Source organism: Scyliorhinus canicula, chromosome 19, assembly GCF_902713615.1.
Source record: "Scyliorhinus canicula chromosome 19, sScyCan1.1, whole genome shotgun sequence".
NCBI classification, from domain to species: domain Eukaryota; kingdom Metazoa; phylum Chordata; class Chondrichthyes; order Carcharhiniformes; family Scyliorhinidae; genus Scyliorhinus; species Scyliorhinus canicula.
Genome location: NC_052164.1, coordinates 100,338,861 through 100,362,196, shown reverse-complemented (window position 1 = coordinate 100,362,196; position 23,336 = coordinate 100,338,861). Strand labels below are relative to the sequence as shown.

The following is a 23,336-nucleotide window of genomic DNA, read 5'->3' as shown; positions in this document are numbered from 1 at the left end:
CAGTACTGTACCCCAATGTTATACAGTGACAGACCCGTCCCCACCAGTACTGTACCCCAGTGTTATACAGTGACAGACCCGTCCCCACCAGTATTGCATTTTCTAAAATATTTTATTTTGACACAGCCCTAGTTTGGGAAAAAATGGTAATTGTTTTGGCACTTTCACTGACCAGGTGAACTCGATATGAAAATATTGCACACTCTCTGTTGCAATTTAATGTAATTTTAAAGTTGCCATGTGGTATAAAAGTGGAGTGACTACAGTTTGAATGATGCTTGACTCTGATGCACTGCACAACACAAGAGGTTAAATGCTGCATTGTCCTGGCAACTTAGAAATTGGGAGAAACATAATTTTCAAGGAATACCCAAATTTCAATCCCTGATTTCAACAGTGTGAAGTTTCTTTTTGAAACAAAGAGCAGCAGAAGTTATTTACACAAAAGTGTTGAATTTTTCAAAGTCTGTTCATAATGTGTGTAAAATCAGGAAGAATCATTTCTGAGGAACTGGAGAAGCCGTATTTTTAGTCCCATTGCCATGGCATTATGTATCACATTGTACCTTATAAATTGCCTAACTGGTTGGTAATTATTCTCACCAGGATTGGCAATGAAAAGTTGTTACTTTATAGATACAGTATTTATGTAAATAAAACTTTGACTAAATCATCATTACTATTCATACATGTAACAGATTGTAAATTTACATCATAAAAACATACCCTACAGTACCTTTTATATATTAAAGCCACAACTGGCTACTGTAAAATCTGATGTATTATTTGTATTCACTCAATTTAATACTGATTCCAGTGGTGAATTCTATGCCAGGTGTTCGAACCTCGATACCATAGATGTCCAGCGTCGACACCAGTCACCGAGGTTTTAAAAATATTAGCCGGGAGAGAGGGACGAATGAAAAATCTCCCCCTTCCACACTTCTCTCTCAGCCCCAGGTCGCAGCCCCAGCCCGGAACCCTGTGCCCAAAGTTACCTTCCTGTTACAACCACGAGCATCTGAAATGACATCTCTCAGGATGCTCAGTGAGAGCTTTTTTTAAAATTGCTTTCAAGTCAATGTGGTTACAAGTCGAGAATCTTCATCCCCTTTTCAGGTAACCTTGAGGAATCTTAAAAGTTGCTCATCAGATTAACTAAGAGTGTGTTCAGGTTTTTGTTTAATCTTCAAATGTGTTTGAGTGGGTGGGGGGGGGGGGATTGCTGTAGGAGGAGTAGGAAGGGGCATTTATTCATTATCCAGTGATTTCTTACATCAGATTTTACAGTAACAGTGGAAAAGCCACAATATGGAGAAACTGGCTGGGGTTACTTTCACAGCCTGATGGGACAGGGTGGTGTCATCTTTTGAACATGTCGAGTTATTTGATGACTGCTAAAGGCAAAGATGGGTGCAGGAAAGCTTTAGTTCATTGAGTGCTGCATCAATCGTCCACTTAGGGTTCAGAATCATTAAATGCTGATGCCAGGTTTCAGAGAAATTATTTTCAGTTTGTTCATGGGGTGTGGGCACCGCTGGCGAGACCAGCATTCATTGCCTATCCCTGATTGCCCTTGGGAAGGTGGTGGTGGTGAGCTGCCTTCCTGAACCGCTGCAGTCCATGAGATGTAGGTACACCCATCCGCGGTTAAGGAGGGGGTTCCAGGAACTTTGCCCCTGCGACAGTGAAGGAGCTACCGATACATTTCCAAGTCGGAATGTTGAGTGACTCGGAGGGGAACCTCCAGGTGGCGGTGTTCCCATGTCTGCTGCCCTTGTCCTTCTATCTGGTAGAGGTCGTGGGTTTGGAAGGTGCTGGCAAGGAGCCTTGGTGAGTTACTGCAGTGCATCATGTAGATGGTACACACGGCTGCTACTGTGCATCAGTGGTGGAGGGAGTGAATGTTTGAAGTGCTGCTTGGGGTGTCAATCTAACTAATAGCATTTATTTTTTTAATATATATTTAGAGTACCCGATTCTTTTTTTCTCCAATTAATGCGCAACTTAGCATGACCAGTCCACCGACCCTGCACATCTTTGGGTTGTGGGGGTGAGACCCACGCAGACATGGGGAGAATGTGCAAACTCCACACGGCCAGTGACCCAGGGCCAGGATCGAACCCGGGTCCTCAGTGCCGTGAGGCAGCAGTGCTAACCACTGCGCCACCGTGCCGCCCCCCTCAGATTTAAAATTAAGAATTCATCGTGCATCAGTTGCCATTTGTGGAAGAGAGTTCTAAACTTCTCCCAACCTTTTGTGTGTTGACGTGTTTCCTTATTTCACTCCTGGAAGCTCGAGCCTCTCATTTTTAGATACTGACCACTAATCCTAGACACCTCCTTCCCCCCCCCCCCCCCTCCCCCGCCCCCCAATCAGCGGAAATAATTTCTCCCTATCTATCAGGCCAAATTCAAATTCACAAACTGCCGTGGAGAGGTTTGAATCCCGTTCTGAGCATTATTAACTCAGGCGTCTGAATGACTTGCCCAAAAGCTAAAAATGATACATTTAGAACATGGAGCTTGGTATCACCAGGAGTTGCTGAGATGAATATCAGAGATGCGTCCAAGAAAAGTCAGATAAACTCATAAAGGAGAAATCGAGGTTATGGTGATGGTCATGGAGGTGTTCGAAATTATGAAGGATTTTGAGAGAGTTAATGTGGAGAGAATGTTTCCAGTCAAGCTGGGTCAGTAACGGAGGACACACATTTAAGGTCATTGATAAAAAGCCCACAGGGAGATGAGAATTTTTTTCTCAGTTATTGTGATCTGGAATTCCATGCTTGAATCAATCGGCATTTCCAAAAAACACTTGAAGGGAAAATATTTGCAAGACCCGGGGAATGTCTCAGGAGTGGAATGAATTGGATAGTCTTTTTGGAAGGTTAGCACAGATGGAATGGGCCAAATGGCCTCTCTCTGTTCTGTATGATTTTATGAAGCAGGATGGGAGGATGTTTCGGGTGGAGAATAAATAGCAACATCCACAGATGGCCACTTCCAGTGCAGTAAACCACAGGGTCCCTGCAATAAATCACAGAATGGGAGGCCGTTCAGCCCATTGGGCATGCACCGGCACTCCAAGTAAACATCATGACTCAGTGCCATCCACCTACCTTTACCCCGCACCCCTGCACATTGTTTCTATTCAAATAATCATCTAATGCCATCTTAAAAGTCTCGATTGAACCTGCCTCCACCATGCTTCCAGGCACCGCATTCCAGATCCCAACCATGTGTGAAGACATTTTCTCTCACTTCACATTTGCTTCTTTTGCAAGTCACCTAAAATCTGTGCCCTAGCCGGAACAGTTTCTATCTGTCCTGTCCCCTCATGATTTTCAACATCTTTATTAAATCACCTCTCAGCCGCCTTCTCTCTCAGGAGAACAGTCCCAACCTCTCCAATCTATCCTCAAACTGAAGTTTCTCATTCCTAGAACTATTCCTGTAAACCTCTTCTGCACTCTCTCCAATGTGCTCACATCGTTCCTATAGTGTGGTGCCCAGAAATGTACACAATATTCCAGCTGAGGTCTTGTATACGTTCAGCATCACCTCCTTAGTCTTGTATTCTATGCCCCTATTAATACAGCCCAGGGTGATATATGCTTCGTTAACTGTCCTGCCATCTTCAATTATCTTTGTAAAAGACACCCAGGTCCTGCTGTTCCTGCACCTCTTTAAGAATCTTACCCCTTATTTTATATTGTCTATGTTCTTCGTCCAAAAATGCATCACCTCACCATTCTCCACATTGAACTTCATCTGCCATTGACGGTAGGGATTATTCCTGACTCTGGCCTGTGGGTCTCATATGGAGAGTAGTGAAGATCCCAGTCACACACACTTTCCCACAAGCCTTGGAGAAATACCTGGCAAACGATTCCAGCCACACTGAGCCTAGTCAATCAGGCGATATTCTCCGTTTTTTCCATCTTTCGGAAGGGAGCTGAATTGAATCCACATCTACTGTCCCAGGCAGAGAGAAGGAGTGCTGTGACAAAATAGAGCTGAATTTTTCCCCGTGGAAAAATGCCCTGGTATTTGCCTCCCTCAGCCAATATTACCGAAACCACAGTAAGTTGCCATTTATCTCACTCGCTGTGTGAGGGAGCTTGATGTTCACAAGCTGGCTGCCATTTTCCTCCATATTATTACAGTGACTGCACTTCAGAAAAAAACTGTTAGTTCCGGGTCACTGTCCGTGTGGAGTTTGCACATTCTCCCCGTGACTGCCTGGGCCTCACCCCCACAAACCAAAGTTGTGAAGGGTAGGTAAATTGTCCCTTAATAGGAAAAAAAATTAATTGGGTACTTCAAAATTTATTTTAAAAATAAAAAAAACAAAATAACTGTTAATTTAACTGCTCCATCATGGGTGACCTGGGCCCGATGCTGTGGAATAGTCATCCCAAAGCTTTCCACTTCTCACCACGAACTTTCCCAGCCACTGCCAATCCCATTTTAGGACTTTCCTATATCTCTTTCCTTTGGTCACCTATCTGAATATCTCCTTATGTGGCTGGGTGTCAAACGTTGGTGTAATTACACTCCTGCGCTGCACCTTGGGGTATTTTACTAACTAAAAGGTGTGACAGGAGTGAAAGTTGTTGATAAGCCAGTGCCTCCATACATTGTGGCCACTTCACTGAAGTGTTGAGCCTTGGATTGAAACTTGAATCTCCCTCTTGGCCGGTTTAGCTCAGTTGGCTGGAAGGCTGGTTCGTGACACAGAGAGAGGCCAACGGCGCGGGTTCAATTCCTGTACCGGCTGAGGTTATTCATGAAGGCCCCGCCTTCTCAACCTTGCCCCTCACCTGAGGTGTGGTGATCCTCAGATTAAGTCACCACCAGTCAGCTCTCCCCCCCCCCCCCCCCCCCCCCCCCCAAGGGGAAAGCAGCATGTGGTCATCTAGGATAATGACGGCTTTTACTTTTACTGCCAATGGGATTCTACACCGTATGGAACACCAGATCAGAGAATTCTGGAGGAGGTAACGTTCCTGCTGTAAGGGAAAGTGGGCAAGGGAACTGGCTTCCCAACCGTTCAACTCCTGTTAAATCCACCACCAGCCTGCTGATCACATCGTAGTTAGTTGTTCATTTTTGTCAAACAAATCTCAACTGCTCGTTGTTACAGGCACCTGTCAGCCCACAACAATGGCTAAGATTCTAATGGAGACACGTAATGTTTTTATGTTTCAATGCGGTGCAGATCTGTTACAGGAGTGCAACTAATCTTCCACGAACAGACAAATAGGTAATCAGACTCTGTGATGGGCTAATGACTTCGGCAAATAAGATTGTCCCGAATGACAATGGATCTCGAGTGGATCATCCTGGCTGAACTGGAGCATCCTGTGTATTCCCAGTAACGAGGCTAAGTCTGAATGGGCCAAGGTAACTCGGACTGTTGGCCAATCCCTCTGACTCTGTGGATAGCTGTCTTTTTAACTTGTAAATTGCCAGCTACATTCTTGGACCCCATTTCTGGACCCAAGTTCCTAATATCTCCCAATCATGGCACTCATAAACAAATCTGTGTTTGTACAAAATGGGAGACGGTTTTACAGTTTCAAGGTGTGAATTGGCAGAAAAATGCTTTCAATAAATCAAAAAGAAAAAACTTCATTTTTATGGCGCCGGCCGTGACCTCAGGATGTCCCAAATGCCTTTCCAGCCATGGAGGTACCTTGTTGCTGGGATGCAGTAAAATACAACCACCAATTTGTGGACAGCAAGCTCACAGAAATGGCAATGTGATAATGACCAGATAATCGGTTGTTGTGATGTCCTTGAGGAATAAATATTGATTGGGACAACTGGGAAAGCTCCCGTCTGCTTTAAATACAGCAGTGGGATCCCTGGTACATCCGCCTGAAAGGGCCTGGATTTAAACTGCTCATTTGAAAGACAGTGCGGCACTCCCTCAGTACTGCGTCGGAGCGTCGTATGGATTTTGGTTCAAGCCTCTGGAATGGGGATTAAGACAGTTTGGCTCGGACATAAAAACATTACTGAAGCAGAAGTGATTCCTGTTACGACCAGCCCCAGGTGAGGTTCACTGTTGAACTGGGGGAGACCCCCTCCATTTGTCACCGTACGGTTGGGCTACCCTCAAAATTATTAGAAACCCGGGTCAGGAGGGATGGCTAGCTCGGTGTCTTTAATCAACCCACCCACTGCTGGGAGCAACAAACAGCTTAATTTGACAAGGCTCCCTCTCCCTTGAATACAATTTCCAGACCCAATAGTTATGTTTAAAAAGGGACCAGTTCAACCAGCTTTCTTGAGTTAAGATAGAGTAAGTTAACTAGCGACTAAGAAGGTAATGAGAAATGGTGAAACACACGCATCTACATTAATATGGATGAGAAGTCAGAAGCAAACATAAAAAACAGTATACAGTACAGACCTGGAGTAGCAAGGAGTAGATAATGAGCGTTGCAGCCGATGCAGATTGATTCTAGCAGTTGAATTCTGCCGAGAGTAGTTGATTCTTTGGTTCAGGTGTTTTGTGGTCTTGTAGAGAGATTTCAGTTCCTTGTGCCGCTGCCATCTTTCGGCTAGCTGATCGACTTCCACAGTCAGAGAGAGAGTTTTAGATGTTCCTGCAAAAGATGGCTATTTTGCAGGGACCCAGCCTTAGTTACTGTATCACCTTTAGTGTGGCAAATTTCCAGCTGCTGTTTCTCACAGCACACACACACACACACACACAGACGGAGAGACAGACCCTGGACATCTCTCTCGGCTAGCTTTCAAAACCTTCTTTTGGCTATATGTACATTCTGAGACATCTTCAGAGTCTGTGTCCAATTTAAAATATAAAACGTAAGACTTTTTTAAAGTTCAATATTTCTGTGTACGATTCCAGGGTTTTTTCCATCATTATAACATTACTTAGCAACAATAGCCTGAGCTAATCATGCACTTTAAACTTTAGATCCAATTCCATTCTTGCCAGTCTGCTCTCCTTCATCCGTGAAGGTGCGAACCCTCATTGGGCTGCAGTATCACCATATCCAAGCAGCGATTTCCCACAAACACCGTGCCAGGCAAGTGGCAACAGTTGTTCAACTTTGGAGGACATCAGAGACACACACTACGTTGTTCTCTTGAGCTGCTTGCAGAAAAATACTTTTCACTGTACCTCGGTACACGTGACAATAAACAAATCCAGTCTCTGTTGACAACGTACCTTGCAGTAAAGGCAGGGGTGGTGGGGAGAACGTGCATTCGGGTCAATAGGCACCGTGGAGGGGCCTCTGCAGGTTCCATCGCTGATCACAAGCCCACGGCAATCAAGGCCAAGTTCCACAGCTCCCAGTCATGCCAGAAATCAAACCTGCTCCATGTTGGTTCACTGCACCACCACTGGATGGCGGACTTGCCCAGTAAAACATTTCGACTATCTCGGTTACTGTTTGCACAGGAGTGAATTGAGTTTGGTTTCTGTGCAGCAGAATTCTGAAGGTGAATTAATTGCATTTACCCAGAAATAACACAAATAACAGAAATAACAACCACAACAAAAAAAAGTGTTTAAATTCCAAAGGGAGGAAGAGAATTGTGTGTTCCTGAACTGCCCCATGAGCAGCTGCCTACAAGCTCTGAACTGTAAAATTCTCTCCCTCACACTCTCCACCTCTTTAAAACGCTTTTGAAAACCTCCCTACCTGACCATGCTTTTGATTTCCTAGTCCTTTTGTGGCTCTGTGTCAAATTTTGTTTGAAACCCTCAGTGAAGGGCTTTGGGACATTCCGCTAAGGTAAGGGTGCGATATAAATGCATATGGTTAATTTCTGATTTTATATCAGATTTTGAGTGTTTGAGATCTCTATCTTACTATGATTGGTGGGGCGGGATTCTCCGACCCCCCCCCGCCGGGTCGGAGAATCGCCGGGGGGGGGGGGGCTGCCGAATTCTCCAGCGCCAGGGTTTTGACGGGGGCGGGATTCTCTGGCCCGCGATGGGCCAGGTGGCTGCCCGTTCTTGGCCGGTCCCACCGGCATAAATTAGAGTAGGTACTTACCGGTGGGACCTGGCTGCGTGGGCGGCCTCCGGGGACGTCGGGGGGGCGCGGGAGATGAACCCTCCCTGCGCATGCACTGGGATGATGCCAGCACATGCTGGCGCTCCAGCGCATGCGCCAACTTGCCCCGCCCAGCGGAGGCCCTTCGGCGCTGGTTGGCATGGCGCGAAGCTCCTTCCGAGCCGGCCGGCGGGGCACAAACCACTCCGGCGCCGGCCTAGGCCCTGAAGGTGCAGACCTTCGGGCCGGAGTTGCCCACCCCACCGGCTCGCGGAGAATCCCATCCGTGTTGTTAGTGGCCTTCTGGGATGGGTTTGTCAGTCTCAATCAGTTGGCTCTCGTACTTCGTACACACAGGGTCCAGGCTCCCAATTAGTCACACATAACGTAATTCTTCACCATAAAACAGAAAAAGGAAAAACTCAAATTGGTCTGTTAGCATCCATTGAGAAAGGCACAAAGTTAATATCTGCAATTTTCTGGCTTTTGCAATTCATTTTTCCCACTGACAGTTCAAACATCCCCCCCTCCCCCACCCCCGGACCAGCGGCATGGGGTTGTTACAATGGGAAAGGGGCAGGAAGACAGAATCCCGCCGCCAGCGAACGGCGCACCGCCAAGGAACACACGGCCGGGGAATCCAGGAAATTCAGCCCGATACTTTGAGTTCAATCCGACACGCCTTCAGAACTTCTGCGATTCTCCCCTGTGTGTAAAAAAAGTGAATGGCTTCATAGGGGAAATGTATTTGCCATGTTGACTCTGTCACGCAAGTAAAACTGGAGGCGTTTGTGGCTCCTGGTGGTCAAGGTTTCCATCAATGCATTGGCTTCCAAATGGCATCAAAGGTTACCGCATGATTTAATATCAACTTGGATTTCCAGTTGATGTCTGCAGACTCTGAGAACATTTGTACGGAATGGTGTTGAGCTGTTTTCTAACAATCTATTGCTTCTGTATTTTTTCATATTAAGGCTTTAAATGACAATACATCAATATTTTTGAAAAAGGTATTCATTGAGGTGCTGGCCACGTTTATGACCAGGCTTACAGATGTTGCCATTGACAGAGCTGCCATATGATGACTGTATCATATGTACTATATGTTGAACATCAAGCAAAGACCCCTTCAACCCGGGTTATTCTCTCTTCCAACCTCTTCCATCGGGCAGAAGATACAAAAGTCTGAGAACACGCACGAACAGATTCAAAAACAGCTTCTTCCCCACTGTTACCAGACTCCTAAATGACCCTCTTATGGACTGATTTCTTCACACATCTTCTCGACTGAGTAGTACTACACTCCGTATGCTTCACCCGATGCCTGTATTTATATTGTGTATTTATGGCATGTCCTATGTTTTTAATGATCTGTCTGGACTTTACACGAAACAATACTTTTCACTGTACCTCGGTACACGTGACAATAAATCCAAATCTAAATCTAAGCTACATTCTCCAGTGTTCTGTCAACTTCCACCATCCTTCAGTTAATGGGGAATTTCGATGTAGATCTTTTCACCCGTTTATGTTCACAGGTTCAATAAAAAATAAAGGTTTCATGTGAGAGTTAGCAACATCAACTTTCTTTTTCCTTTCTGAATTTTTATCCAGATGGTTTGAAACCGGTCGTCGCTTGAGACAACAACAACTTTCATTTATATAGGGCCTTTGGCTAGCAAAACGTCCCAAAGCTGCTTCATACAGGTGTTATCAGATAAAGACTGTCGTCTGGCTGAAATGAGGCATTAGGACAGGCGGCCACAGAGGTAGTTCTTTGGAGTGTCTTAAAAGAGCAAAAAGAGGGTAGGGAGGCAGAGAGGTTTCGGGAGGCAATTCCAGTGCCTCTGTGCAGGTTAAGGTACGGCACCAGTGACAGAGCGCTTAAAATCAGGGACACGCAAGAAGCCAGAACTGTCAATGCAGAGGCCGCGGAGCGACGTCGGGAGGGAAGAGATTACAGAGATGAAGAGGATCGAGGTCAAAGGGGCATCTGAAGACAAGGATAAGGATCATGCAACAGGAGTGAAAGTAGATCAGTGATCAGGGAGACGTAACAACGGGACTCCGTGTAAGTTAGAGCACGGACAACCTCCGTTTTGGATGAGCACAAGTTCATGGAGAGACATCCAGTTCTTGTGATCCAGAGTAAGCTATAGACGGGGTTTGAAATAGGAAGCGTTAGTCAGTGCTAAACAATGACTTTAAATGTCTACAAGTGGAGGAGAAGATTGGTGGGGTTTGCAGGTCGTTGAGAAAGAATGACCTATAACAGGGTAAAGCAGCAATTCAGCCACATGTATTAGGATCCAGACCCCAACTGTTTCTAGGATATGGGACAGAAACTGCAACATTTTATTTGATTTGTAAGATTGTGAGGAAAGGATACTTTGCTCCAGAAGTGATTCCACGCACAAATAGGGATCCTGGTCTATAAAAACAAACTTTATTGCTAACACAGTATTAAACTAACCTTGTCATAAAGAAAATAGTTTACAATTACCAGTTAAAGAATGTTTAACAGAAGGAAATACTTTAACTTCTAACTGAAATTTTCTTTATCTCCAATCAAGCAAAACCATCTCAGGTCAAAATCTAATTTTAAATAGGGTTAGCAAACACTGGAATACTCGCTGTATAAAGATGCCTTGAATAGACTGCGTTGAGAGAGAGAGATCCTTCAGCAAACAGCCTACAGATTCTTGTCTGTCAAACTTTCCAACATTTGGCAAAAAGCTCCTGCTCTGTCCGCATAAAGCTCTAAACACACAGTTAACAACTGATTGCTTCAGCCCCTGGGTCCTCCCATTAACCACATAATCTCTACCCCTCTAACTAGGTTATGACCATCTTACTAAGGCTAAACACCATGGGCGCGATTCTCCGCAACGGCCGACGCGGAGTGAAACCCGGAGTGTTTCACTCTGGCGTCGGAGGCCGCTCCTCGCCACCTATTCTCCCCACCCCTTCCCCCCGCTAGGAGCGGCATTGCACGAATCCCGGGCGCCGGGCCTTGACGCTTGCGTCAAAGTGGCGCGCCGAGAATGACGCGGCCAGTGGCACCTAAGTGACGTCAGCCGCGCATGTGCAGGTTGGCCGGCTCCAACCCCCGCATGCGTGGTTGCCAACTTCCCCTCCGCTGCCCTGCAAGAAGTGGCGGCTTGATCTTGCGGAGCGGCGGAGGGGAAAGAGTGCGTCTCTTAGAGACGCCGGCGCGATGATCGGTGGGCACCGATCGCGGGCCAGTCACCTCACGAGCACGCCCGTGGTGCTCGATCCTCTCTCTGCCCCCCCACAGGCCCCACACTTACCTGTCACACGATGTTCACGCCGGCATCGACCAGGCGTGGTTGCTGCCGGCGTGAACCAGTCGAGGTCGTCAGGCCGCTCGGCCCATCCGGGCTGGAGAATCGCCGGGCGCCGGGAAAAACGGCGAGCGGCGATTCTCCGAGCGGTGTGTTGCAAAATGCGACACGCGATTTTGGGGGGGGGTGGGAGAATCGCGGGGGGTGCCAGGACGCCGTGGCGTGATTCACCCGGCCCTCCCGCGATTCTCCCACCCGGCGTGGGGAGCGGAGAATCGCGCCCCATAGGCGTGATTCCCGGGTCTCCGACGCTCAAATCGCGCTCTGCGATCAGCCAGAGAATCCCCGTTTGTGCAGAAATCGGGGGCAGCACCACTTTTGCAATGCTCTGCCCCCTCAAAAACACGCCGCCGGGACAGCCTCAGGGCATCGCCTGAGGCCCTCCCTAACTGGGCCAGGCGTGGAACAGTTATCCTATTTATTTTCGTGGTTGCTGCGGACTGAGCCCAGCGTTTCCATAGTTGGGTGAGAGCCGGTCCATGGGCTTTGGCAGTGGCTTGGGGCACTGATGGGGGGGGGTGATCCGGGGGTGGCGAGCCTGGTTAAAGGGGGGCAGTTTTTGGCAGGCCGGGTCCACCTGCGGCCAGCGCCATGTTGCACAGCTGCCCCCGTGCTCATGCGCGGCCACGGACCTGGCAATTCTCCGGCTGTACCCTCAGGTACAGGGCGTAAAACGGCACAGTACCCACGCCGGCGTTTAGTCTCCAAATCGGAGGTTGCAGCCCAATGTTGCGAATTAGCTACTCCCCAGGGAACCTTCATTCTCTCAACAAAATTCCATGAGTCCTATTTAGTAAACACGACATGGTTGAAATGAATGATGATCTTACTTTTATGGTGCTTTAATTACCCCTTCTGTAGCCCTGCTGTCTGCCTGTCTGTTATAATAGGATTTTTTTAAATCCTTACTGAAGTAAAGACACACACAACTAACCCAGGCTTTTAACCATTACTGCACGATATATATATATGAAATTCCTACATTCATCGCACTTGCTCTTGAACCTCTTGAGACTCAAGTTCAAATCTTACCCAGGCTGATGATGTGGGACCTTTGTCAGTGTCTAGCTGTAGCACATTCACTGTTGTAATGTAGGAAATGCAGCTGCTAATGTGTGCACAGAAAGATTCTACAAACAGCATTGAGACAAACAACCATTTTCTGGTAATGTTGGTCGAGAGATAGCTGGTGCCCCCCACCCCACCCCACCCCACCCCCCTGTTCTTCAAACCGTGGCTATGTGGCATCTTTTACATCCACCCGACAGGACAGACGGGGCCCCGTTCTCATCTGAAAGACGGCTCCTCTCGGATTCTCAATCTGGCTGGGTCTAGAGGGCCTATAAATGGTAGCGCGGGACCATTACCAGCACCTACTGCCGGCAGATGTAGTCATGCTTCAGGAAACGCTTGTTATGATTGTCGTGCTAGGTACACTGCTCTAACACTGGCTGCAACTGGACGCAGCTTAGATCAGAAAGATACTCCAGACCTTGAAGTTAGTTCAATCAGGTTTATTCAACTAATAGCACAGTTAGCACAGTTCTCTGTGAGTTCGACTCTCTGCTAACTTAGGTGTGGTTACCCTGCCTGACTGAACCAGACTAGCTCTTAGCCACGTGGTGGCGGTGTGAGATTGTAACAACAGCCCTGACTGACTCTCTAGATGTTCATCAGTGGAAAGAAGCGGAGTGTGAGTGCCTCGTGTCTTTTATAGTGAGATACCACCCCTGAGTGTCCTGCCTCCTTATTGGTCATGTCCTGTTCTCTGTGTCCATTAGCTGCTTGTCTGTATATCATTATGTGTGTGTCTGTGCATCATGCCAATGATCTGAAGTTACTGAGATCAATGTTGAATCTTTCGGCGTTAATAGTTCTAATACCACAGATTTTTGGGAAGGGGAAGTTTGTCTGTTGTCCAGCAGATGGCGATTCTGAGTCAGCCAATAGGATACCACGTCAGCTCAAGACTGCTCATGTCCTTCAAGAATGAACGGACTGTCCTTTCAGTCGTACGGGCAGGAAAAGGGGGGTGACCGAGTTTGGTATTCGTTTTTTTTAAGTGAAGATATGTTTGCTCACCAGCTCTTAGAAATGCCCCTGTCGTTGCCCTGTAGAAACTATAAAGACAACATTCCCCTCAATGACGATTCAAGGAGAAGCCAGGCAGCACGGGATTATATTTCATTGTGAAATCTCTCTCGGCTTTGTGAAAAGGAACCGTGAGTTAAACATTGCCACTTAAATCATTGCATCTGAAGTTTTGCATGAATCTCGTGTACAGCATTGAGTGGTTAATCTCAGACTGGATAGAAAATCTCACGCAGCGATGACGTCCGTGTATACAAATCCTTAAAAGGTGGCAGGGGGAAACTGATACAGAGATTAAAAGGCACTTTGGTTTATTAATAGAAGGATAGGATACAAAGGCAAAGAGATTGATTACAGAACTTTTGAAATCCCAGGTTAGGCCTGACCTGGGATGTCGTGGACAAATGAGGGCATCACAGTTCCTGCAGCATCTCAGTGACATCATTGACCCTGGCACCAGGGAGGCAACTTTCCATCTTGGTGTCATTCCCACGGCCGCACAAACGTCTATTTGTTCCCCTTATGATAGAATCCCCTCTCACAATTGCTCTCCCACGCTTTTCCAACTCCCCCCACTGAACAGCTGAGTCACTGATGAAGCCACAGACCTGCCTCTTGCTGCATTCCCTGAGAATCCCCCCTCTCCCCCCACCCCTCTCCCCCTCCCCCCACCCCTCTCTCCCCCCCCCCCCCCCCATCCCTCTCCCCCCAGCAGTATCCAAAACAGAAAACCAGTTAGAGAGGGGAATGGAGCCAGTGGATCCTGTGCTACCTGCCGAGGGTTTTTCCACCATCCCACCCATTCCCTTTCTGCCTGCGAACTCTTTATCAGCCACTTGGCCATGAAGATCTCATCCTTGTGGATCCTCCACAGTGTCTCCAGCCGCATCTCCAGCTCCAAAATATCTGAGGCTGAAGAGTGATGGACAAAAAGTGATTGAAAGGGACATGGCTTGACTGCTCTTTCAAAGAGCCAGTCCATACAATGGGCCAAATGGCCTCCTTCTGTGCTGCAAGGGGAAATCAGCTCCCCTTATGCATGGCACCATTTCAGTACATTTCCTCGGCACTCTACCCAATGACTTGACATCTTTCCTCAGCCCCAGTTCCCAGGTCCTACATTATTAGTCTTTGTCTTATCTGGGGTTGCTGAATGTATTTGGACATTATTATATTTCCCTGAATACATTCCTGCTGGTTCTGTGTCACGGATGTGTAGTGATGTCAACAGAGTATTTGCGCGGGCTTTGAGCAGGTCACCATTTTGATTGTATGAGCCTTACTAAACCTCTCATCGTATTTTACAAGTATCCGGGGGCACCTCCATATCTTCTCTCTCTGCATTTTTATCATGACCATCAGCCATTCCCGCTGTTGGTCACCCATTATCCCACCCACACAGCATCCTGCTGTGACCAATCAGAAGGTAGAGGCACTCCCCATTATCCGAATGGTTTTTGACTGATGATCGGTCTATTTACCCCTACCCGCCTGATGAAGACCACAGGGATCGCTGATTGATTTCCCCGTGAGCTTCGTGAGTATGGGTTCCCATAGTGAGAGGGCAGAGTACGCCCTGCAAGGGGGGCTGAGGGGGGGGGGGGGGCTGGTTAGCGGGACCTGTAAATGTAGCTACCAGAGCCAGACTCGCAGTTCCCCATCGTCCGGGGCTGGAAGTTTGTTTTTTGCGCCATGGCAGCGGCTTTATTTACAGTTTAGAAGAAACCAGTTTGGCCTCTCGCTCCGCGTTGGAATTATTACATTGGCGACAAGGAGTGCAGCTGACTGGGAGCAGAGTTGGAGCGTGGAATCCAGTCAGTGAGTAAACAGAGTAACTGATCTCAGGTGAAATGAAACTGAAGAAGTGCCACAGGAAAGTTGTGACCTGATTGGCTGGTAAGGAATCTGCACTCAATGTGAAAATAAAGAATTGTTAAACTTTATTAAACCTAATTCGTTACTTACTTGATAATAAGTGATGGAACCATCAATTCACCAGACACGTGCTTTCAGATATGAACAGTGGTTTTAATCTACTTACTACAGAGCCAGCCTGTTACCCGTTGATGAACTCTCGATGAACTGCAGGCTGACTCTGGACAAGGGTATTTATACAGCAGCACAGGGGGGAGGAGTCATGGGCGGAGCCAAGGGTGGAGCCCTGTACAAACTCCTGAGCATGCCCAGAGCTACTCCCCCTAGTGGTCGGATAACGCTACTGCACTTGCAAAGGTATTGGTAAATACAGTGTGAATTACCAAGTTACATTATCTAAACCAGAGGCAGAAGATTACTGTGTTTAGCATTTAACATTTATAGTAGAAATCTAGTGCTAGGAAGGATATAGTTAACTGTAACTTATTTTAATTTATTATTTATTTTAAATCAATATTTTAATTAGTTCTAGAATGGGAGTTAGAGGGGTAAAATGCTTCACTTGTGAGATGTGGGAGGTCCATGAATCTTCCAGCATTCTGGACAACTACATCTGCAGGAAGTGCACCAATTGCAGCTCCTCACAGACCGCATGGATCGGTTGGAGCAACAGTTGAATGCACTTAGGAGCATACAGCTGGCAGAAAATGTCATAGATAGCAGTTTTACAGATGTGGTTATACCCAAGGTGCAGAGTGATAGATGGGTGACCGCTAGAAGGGGCAGGCAGTCTGTGCAGGAATCCCCTTGTCTATCCCCCTCTCTAGCAAGTATACTGTTTTGAATACTGTTGGGGGAATGGCCTATCAGGGGAAAACCACAGCAGCCAGAACAGTGGCACCATGGCTGGCTCTGTTGTTAAGCAGGGAGGGACAAAGTGCAGAACAGCAATAGTTATAGGGGTGATGTACCGTCAATTACCACGAGACGAGAATGGTGAAACAATCGAGGCTTTATTGCACAAGATGTTGTGCCTCCTGCAGCTGGAACCAGAACGGGAGCAGCGCAGGAGAGCATACACTTTTATACGCCTCCTGCTGGGAGGGGCCAGCAGGCTGGGATTTACTGTGGTACCTGTAATACATGGGCAGTACTGTAATACATGCAATATGTTACTAGTGGTGTTTACCACAAGGGGACTCTATAGTCAGGGGCACAGATAGGCGCTTCTGTGGACATGAGTCTCCAGGATGGTATGTTGCCTCCCTGGTGCCAGGGTCCAGGATGCCTCTGAATGGGTAGGGAGCATTCTGAAGGGGGAGGTGAACAGACAAAGGTTGTGGTACATATTGGTACCAAAGACATAGGCAGGAAGAGTGATGAGGTCCTGCAGAAGGAAGTCATTCGGCCCATTGAGTCTGCACTGACCGTCTGAAAGGGCACCCCTACCTAGGCCCACTCCCCCGCCCTATCCCTGTAACCTGCACATATTTGGACTGTGGGTGGAAACCGGAGCAGCCCTGGGGAGAAAGTGCAGACTCCACACAGTCACCCGAAGCTGGAATCCGACCGGGGTCCCTGGAGCTGCGAGGCAGCAGGGCTAACCACTGTGCCACCCTGACCCAAATCTGGGGCAGACTGCCTTCAGAAAGTCAATTTCGTATCAGGGGTTTATAGAAGTTATGGGAAAAGGGCAGGAGTTAACGGGGCCAGTTCGTAAAAGAAAAAGAAAACACATTTAAGCCAATTTAAGAGCTCGACGTTTGCAGCCAGGGTCGTTTTCGGTGCTGCACAGATTTGGCAGGAAGTTAGTGAGAGGCATAGAGGAGACTAAATGAGTGAGCAGAGAACGGTAAGTCAGCAACTCAACTTGGATAGCCTTAACTCAGCAGAAAGCAGCCTTAACTAACCAGAAACAGCATTACCTAACCAGAAAGCAGCCTTAACTAATAATAAAGCAGCATTAACTAACCAGAAAGCAGCCTTAACTAATAATAAAGCAGCATTAACTAACCAGAAAACAGCCTTAACTAATATTAAAGCAGCATTAACTAACCAGAAAGCAGCCTTAACTAATATTAAAGCAGCCTCAATGACCATGAGCAGATGCAGGGAGGGAGCTCTCTTCCCCCCCCACCCCCCCCCCCCCCCCCGAGCCGGGGGTCCCCACTCTCCCCCCGAGCCGGGGGTCCCCACTCTCCCCCCGAGCCGGGGGTCCCCACTCTCCCCTCCGAGCCGGAGGTCCCCACTCTCTCCCGTCCCGCCCCGCCCCCCCCCCCCTCGAGCCGGGGGTCCCCACTCTCCCCCCGAGCCGGGGGTCCCCACTCTCCCCCCGAGCCGGGGTCCCCACTCTCCCCCCGAGCCGGGGGTCCCCACTCTCCCCCCGAGCCGGGGGTCCCCACTCTCCCCCCGAGCCGGGGGTCCCCACTCTCCCCCCGAGCCGGGGGTCCCCACTCTCCCCCCGAGCCGGGGGTCCCCACTCTCCCCCCGAGCCGGGGGTCCCCACTCTCCCCCCGAGCCGGAGGTCCCCACTCTCTCCCGCCCCCCCCCCCCCCCCCCCGAGCCGGGGGTCCCCACTCTCCCCCCGAGCCGGGGGTCCCCACTCTCCCCCCGAGCCGGGGGTCCCCACTCTCCCCCCGAGCCGGGGGTCCCCACTCTCCCCCCGAGCCGGGGGTCCCCACTCTCCCCCCGAGCCGGGGGTCCCCACTCTCCCCCCGAGCCGGGGGTCCCCACTCTCCCCCCGAGCCGGGGGTCCCCACTCTCCCCCCGAGCCGGGGGTCCCCACTCTCCCCCCGAGCCGGGGGTCCCCACTCTCCCCCCGAGCCGGGGGTCCCCACTCTCCCCCCGAGCCGGGGGTCCCCCCTCCCCCCCCCCCCCCCCCGAGCCGGGGGTCCTGAAGCTGACAGTGGCTCCAGCACAGGGGGAGACCCGCTATTATACCGGTCGCTCAGCCCCCCCCCCCCCCCCTCCTGTTCAACTAAAGGGTTTAGAAGCTGTAGTTTTCTCAGGAGAGTTTACAGTGTAAATGCCGGAATGCCGGGATCACTTTGGATAGTTTATCCAGGGGAAAAATCCCTAATGATAGAGACAACTATTATTGGGGGGGGGGGGGGGGTCTGTCACTCTCTGTGTGGGGGGGAGTCTGTCACTCTCTGTTGGGGGGTCTGTCACTCTCTGTGTGGGGGGGGAGTCTGTCACTCTCTGTGGGGGGGGGGGAGTCTGTCACTCTCTGTGGGGGGGGGGGAGTCTGTCACTCTGGGGGGGGGGAGTCTGTCACTCTGGGGGGGGGGGAGTCTGTCACTCTGTGGGGGGAAGTCTGTCACTCTGGGGGGGAGTCTGTCACTCTCTGTGGGGGGGGGGAGTCTGTCACTCTCTGTTGGGGGGGGAGTCTGTCACTCTCTGTTGGGGGGAGTCTGTCACTCTCTGTTGGGGGGGAGTCTGTCACTCTCTGTGGGGGGAGTCTGTCACTCTCTGTGGGGGGGTCTGTCACTCTCTGTGTGGGGGGGGAGTCTGTCACTCTCTGTGGGGGGGGGGGAGTCTGTCACTCTGGGGGGGGGAGTCTGTCACTCTGGGGGGGGGGGAGTCTGTCACTCTGTGGGGGGGAGTCTGTCACTCTGGGGGGGAGTCTGTCACTCTCTGTGGGGGGGGGAGTCTGTCACTCTCTGTTGGGGGGGGAGTCTGTCACTCTCTGGTGGGGGGAGTCTGTCACTCTCTGTTGGGGGGGAGTCTGTCACTCTCTGTGGGGGGAGTCTGTCACTCTCTGTGGGGGGGGGAGTCTGTCTCTCTGTTGGGGGGGGTCTGTCACTCTCTGTTGGGGGGGGAGTCTGTCACTGTCTGTGGGGGGGGGAGTCTGTCTCTGTGGGGGGGGAGTCTGTCTCTCTCTGTTGGGGGGTCTGTCACTCTCTGTTGGGGGGGAGTCTGTCACTGTCTGTGGGGGGGGAGTCTGTCTCTCTGTGGGGGGGAGTCTGTCACTCTCTGTTGGGGGGGGAGTCTGTCACTGTCTGTGGGGGGGGGGAGTCTGTCTCTCTCTGTGGGGGGGAGTCTGTCTCTCTCTGTTGGGGGGGGGTCTGTCACTCTCTGTGGGGGGAGGAGTCTGTCACTCTCTGGGGGGGAGTCTGTCTCTCTCTGTTGGGGGGGGTCTGTCACTCTCTGTGGGGGGGAGGAGTCTGTCACTCTCTGTGGGGGGGAGTCTGTCTCTCTGTTGGGGGGGTCTGTCACTCTCTGTGGGGAGCCTGTCACTCTCTGTTGGGGGGGGGTCTGTCACTCTGTGTGGGGCGGGGAGTCTGTCACTCTCTGTGGGGGGGGAGTCTGTCACTCTCTGTGGGGGGGGGGAGTCTGTCACTCTCTGTGGAGGGGGAGTCTGTCACTCTCTGTGGAGGGGGAGGCTGTCACTCTCTGTGGGGGGGGGAGTCTGTCACTCTCTGTGGAGGGGGAGTCTGTCACTCTCTGTGGAGGGGGAGTCTGTCACTCTCTGTGGAGGGGGAGTCTGTCACTCTCTGTGGAGGGGGAGTCTGTCACTCTCTGTGGAGGGGGAGTCTGTCACTCTGTGGAGGGGGAGTCTGTCACTCTCTGTGGAGGGGGAGTCTGTCACTCTCTGTGGAGGGGGAGTCTGTCACTCTGTGGGGGGGAGTCTGTCACTCTCTGTGGAGGGGGAGTCTGTCACTCTCTGTGGAGGGGGAGTCTGTCACTCTCTGTGGAGGGGGAGTCTGTCACTCTCTGTGGAGGGGGAGGCTGTCACTCTCTGTGGGGGGTAGTCTGTCACTCTCTGTGGGGGTGAGTCTGTCACTCTCTGTGGGGGGGTGAGTCTCACTTTCTGTGGGGGGGGGGAGTCCACTCTGGGGGGGGAGTCTGTCACTCTGTGTGGGTGGGGGGGGAGTCTGTCACTCTCTGCGTGGGTGGGGGGAGTCTGTCACTCTCTGCGTGGGTGGGGGGAGTCTGTCACTCTCTGCGTGGGTGGGGGGAGTCTGTCACTCTCTGCGTGGGTGGGGGGAGTCTGTCACTCTCTGTGGATGGGGGGAGGAGTCTGTCACTCTCGGGGGGGGGAGTCTGTCACTCTCTGTGTGGGGGGTAGTATGTCACTGCGTGGGGGGGAGGTGGGGGGGTCTGTCACTCTCTGGGGGGGGGGTTGGGGGAGTCTGTCACTCTCTGTGGGGGGGTGGGGGCGTCTGTCACTCTCTGTGGGGGGTGAGTCTCACTTTCTGTGGGGGGGGGAGTCCACTCTGGGGGGGGAGTCTGTCACTCTGTGTGGGTGGGGGGGGGAGTCTGTCACTCTCTGCGTGGGTGGGGGGAGTCTGTCACTCTCTGCGTGGGTGGGGGGAGTCTGTCACTCTCTGCGTGGGTGGGGGGAGTCTGTCACTCTCTGTGGATGGGGGGAGGAGTCTGTCACTCTCGGGGGGGGAGTCTGTCACTCTCTGTGTGGGGGGTAGTATGTCACTGCGTGGGGGGGAGGTGGGGGGTCTGTCACTCTCTGGGGGGGGTTGGGGGAGTCTGTCACTCTCTGTGGGGGGGTGGGGGCGTCTGTCACTCTCTGTGGGGGGGTGAGTCTCACTTTCTGTGGGGGGGGGAGTCCACTCTGGGGGGGGAGTCTGTCACTCTGTGTGGGTGGGGGGGAGTCTGTCACTCTCTGGGTGGGGTGAGTCTGTCACTCTCTGCGTGGGTGGGGGGAGTCTGTCACTCTCTGCGTGGGTGGGGGGAGTCTGTCACTCTCTGTGGATGGGGGGAGGAGTCTGTCACTCTCGGGGGGGGGAGTCTGTCACTCTCTGTGTGGGGGGTAGTATGTCACTGCGTGGGGGGGAGGTGGGGGGTCTGTCACTCTCTGGGGGGGGGGTTGGGGGAGTCTGTCACTCTCTGTGGGGGGGTGGGGGCGTCTGTCACTCTCTGTGGGGGGTGGGGGAGTCTGTCACTCTCTGTGGGGGGGTTGGGGGAGTCTGTCACTGTCTGTGTGGGGGGGGGTGGTCTGTCGCTCACTGTGTGGGGAGGGTGGGGGTTCTGTCACACTGCTCATCATATAAATCTTTTAACTTGGAGACATTGATGTTTATCATTGTTCCATGCAATGTTGTACATGTCACATGTTCCCAACCATGCAACACGCCTATTCCGGTCCCCAGCCGCGTGTTTCTCGGGGGACTGGGGTTCGCCGGGGGCGGAATTCTCTTTTAACCACACAAGGTGACTGTGGTGAGCCACATTCCGCTCTGACCCCAAGCGCGTGTCTGTGGATTTCTCCTGAATCCCCCCCCAAAGATGATTCTTATACCGTGAATCCGGCTTCCACACGAGGGATATCAAATTCCACTTTCAAAAGTTACACTTTCAAATCTTCTTTTAAGTTATACTTTCCCTCCGCTGCATCTATCCAGGTTTTGTTTTCAGGTTTACACCTCCTTTCAGGTTTCCTTTGTCTGAAAGACTTTTCACAAACTCCAAGGTCCAGTTATTGATTTCCACAATTATTTCAAATAATGTCTGCCAAACTAGTAATTTCTCACAAACCTTTGCACTAATGTCGATATTTATGTCTGGCCTCTCACAATCCAATGTCTTTCCAATTCTCTGTAACTTTACTAAACAGCAAGCTGTTCTGTTTCCCAGTTTCCTCTGTTCTGTTAATTCCAGACTCCTTGGAAACGTCTCTTCATTTCTCTAATTTCCTTAACTAGCTGGACTTTAGATTTTTGGCATCAGTTCTCTTGACCAATACTCTGTAGTATGGCTTTTCTTCTAGCAAGGCTGAGAGAGATGTTCCCTCTTTAGCCTTATAAAACCAACTGCTTCTAGTAGAACTGCCTTTTCTCTCAATACCTATCTCCAACTACAATCAAATTAGCTAAACTAAAACTTAAACACTTCTCTACCCTAGAAGGCCCCAGTTGCTAAGCAACTATGCTGGTTTATTTACTCTTCACGCCGTAGCCCTCTCTAAGCACAATAGAATCACAGTTGCAATTGAAACCAACTCCCACACATACAAACATCTTTGCCCAGCATGGATCTAACTATACGTTTTACCCTTTCAGGCACAGAAACTTTAAATATTTAATTTTACTGTTTAATTTAATGTTTACCAATACAAATATAAATCCTTTAAAACTACCTTTATTTTTCCTAACACCTCCCCCTTTGAAATAAATGAATCTTCATGAAGATTTATTTTACACTGGTGTTACATCATCTTTACACAAACTTAACATCACAAATATCTAACCACATAACTTATTACACCGTACAAGTACAGTTTCATTAGTTCACAATTACACATGTCATTATATATAATTGCAATGTTCTAACCAAAACAAAGACGATTACTTCAACGGCCTAATCAGACTGTGGTAACATTATCACACACCAGTCTTGTGTTTCTTCTAATTTCCTGTTTTCAACTCTGAAAATAATATTTCCGTTAAGTCTACAATGCAATTGTCCGTTTCCTATAATAATAATCTTTATTATTATCACAAGTAGGCTTACATTAACAGCGTTCTTTAAATAATATAATAGTTACTGGCCCCTGGTCACCACATTCCGGCACCTATTCGGGTACACAGAGGGAGAATTCAGAACGTCCAAATTACCTAACAGCCCGTCTTTCGGGACTTGTGGGAGGAAACCCATGCAGACTCCATGCAGACAGCGACCCAAGCCAGGAATCGAACCTGGGACTGGCGATGTGAAGCAACAGTGCTAACCACCGTGTTACCGTGCAGCCCAAGGCATAGTTCCATTCTCAAACCCACTTTCCAAATTCACGTGTGTGGTAAATCTGCATTTCAATCTAACACCATCAAAATGTCACTTTTTGTGCATCTCCATCTCCTTTCTTCACTTGCCAAAATCTCTTTTAGCTGTTTGAAGAACGTAGATTCTCCTTGCGATCACTCAAAGTAGAATCGTTTTCTTGCTTTGTCTGTTTTTTGAACGTCCTGTGACCTTGTCTTGTTCTCTCAGCCCCAATTCAAAG

General features: G+C 49.9%; 1 protein-coding gene across 3 annotated transcripts in view; it reads left to right on the top strand.

The window, feature by feature from the left end:
- The window catches only part of nlrx1 (NLR family member X1), a 62,935-nt gene continuing 39,599 nt past the window's right edge, over nt 1-23,336 (top strand). Inside the window, exon 1 of one of the 3 annotated variants that reach the window (XM_038779191.1) lies at nt 1-1,119. In XM_038779191.1, the coding sequence (XP_038635119.1) occupies nt 1,082-1,119 (38 nt within the window). In that variant the 5' untranslated portion in view covers nt 1-1,081. Of the gene's footprint in view, nt 1,120-13,374; nt 13,633-17,197; nt 17,229-23,336 lie in introns of those variants that run through there. The other 2 variants (XM_038779192.1, XM_038779195.1) reach the window with 2 other exon arrangements.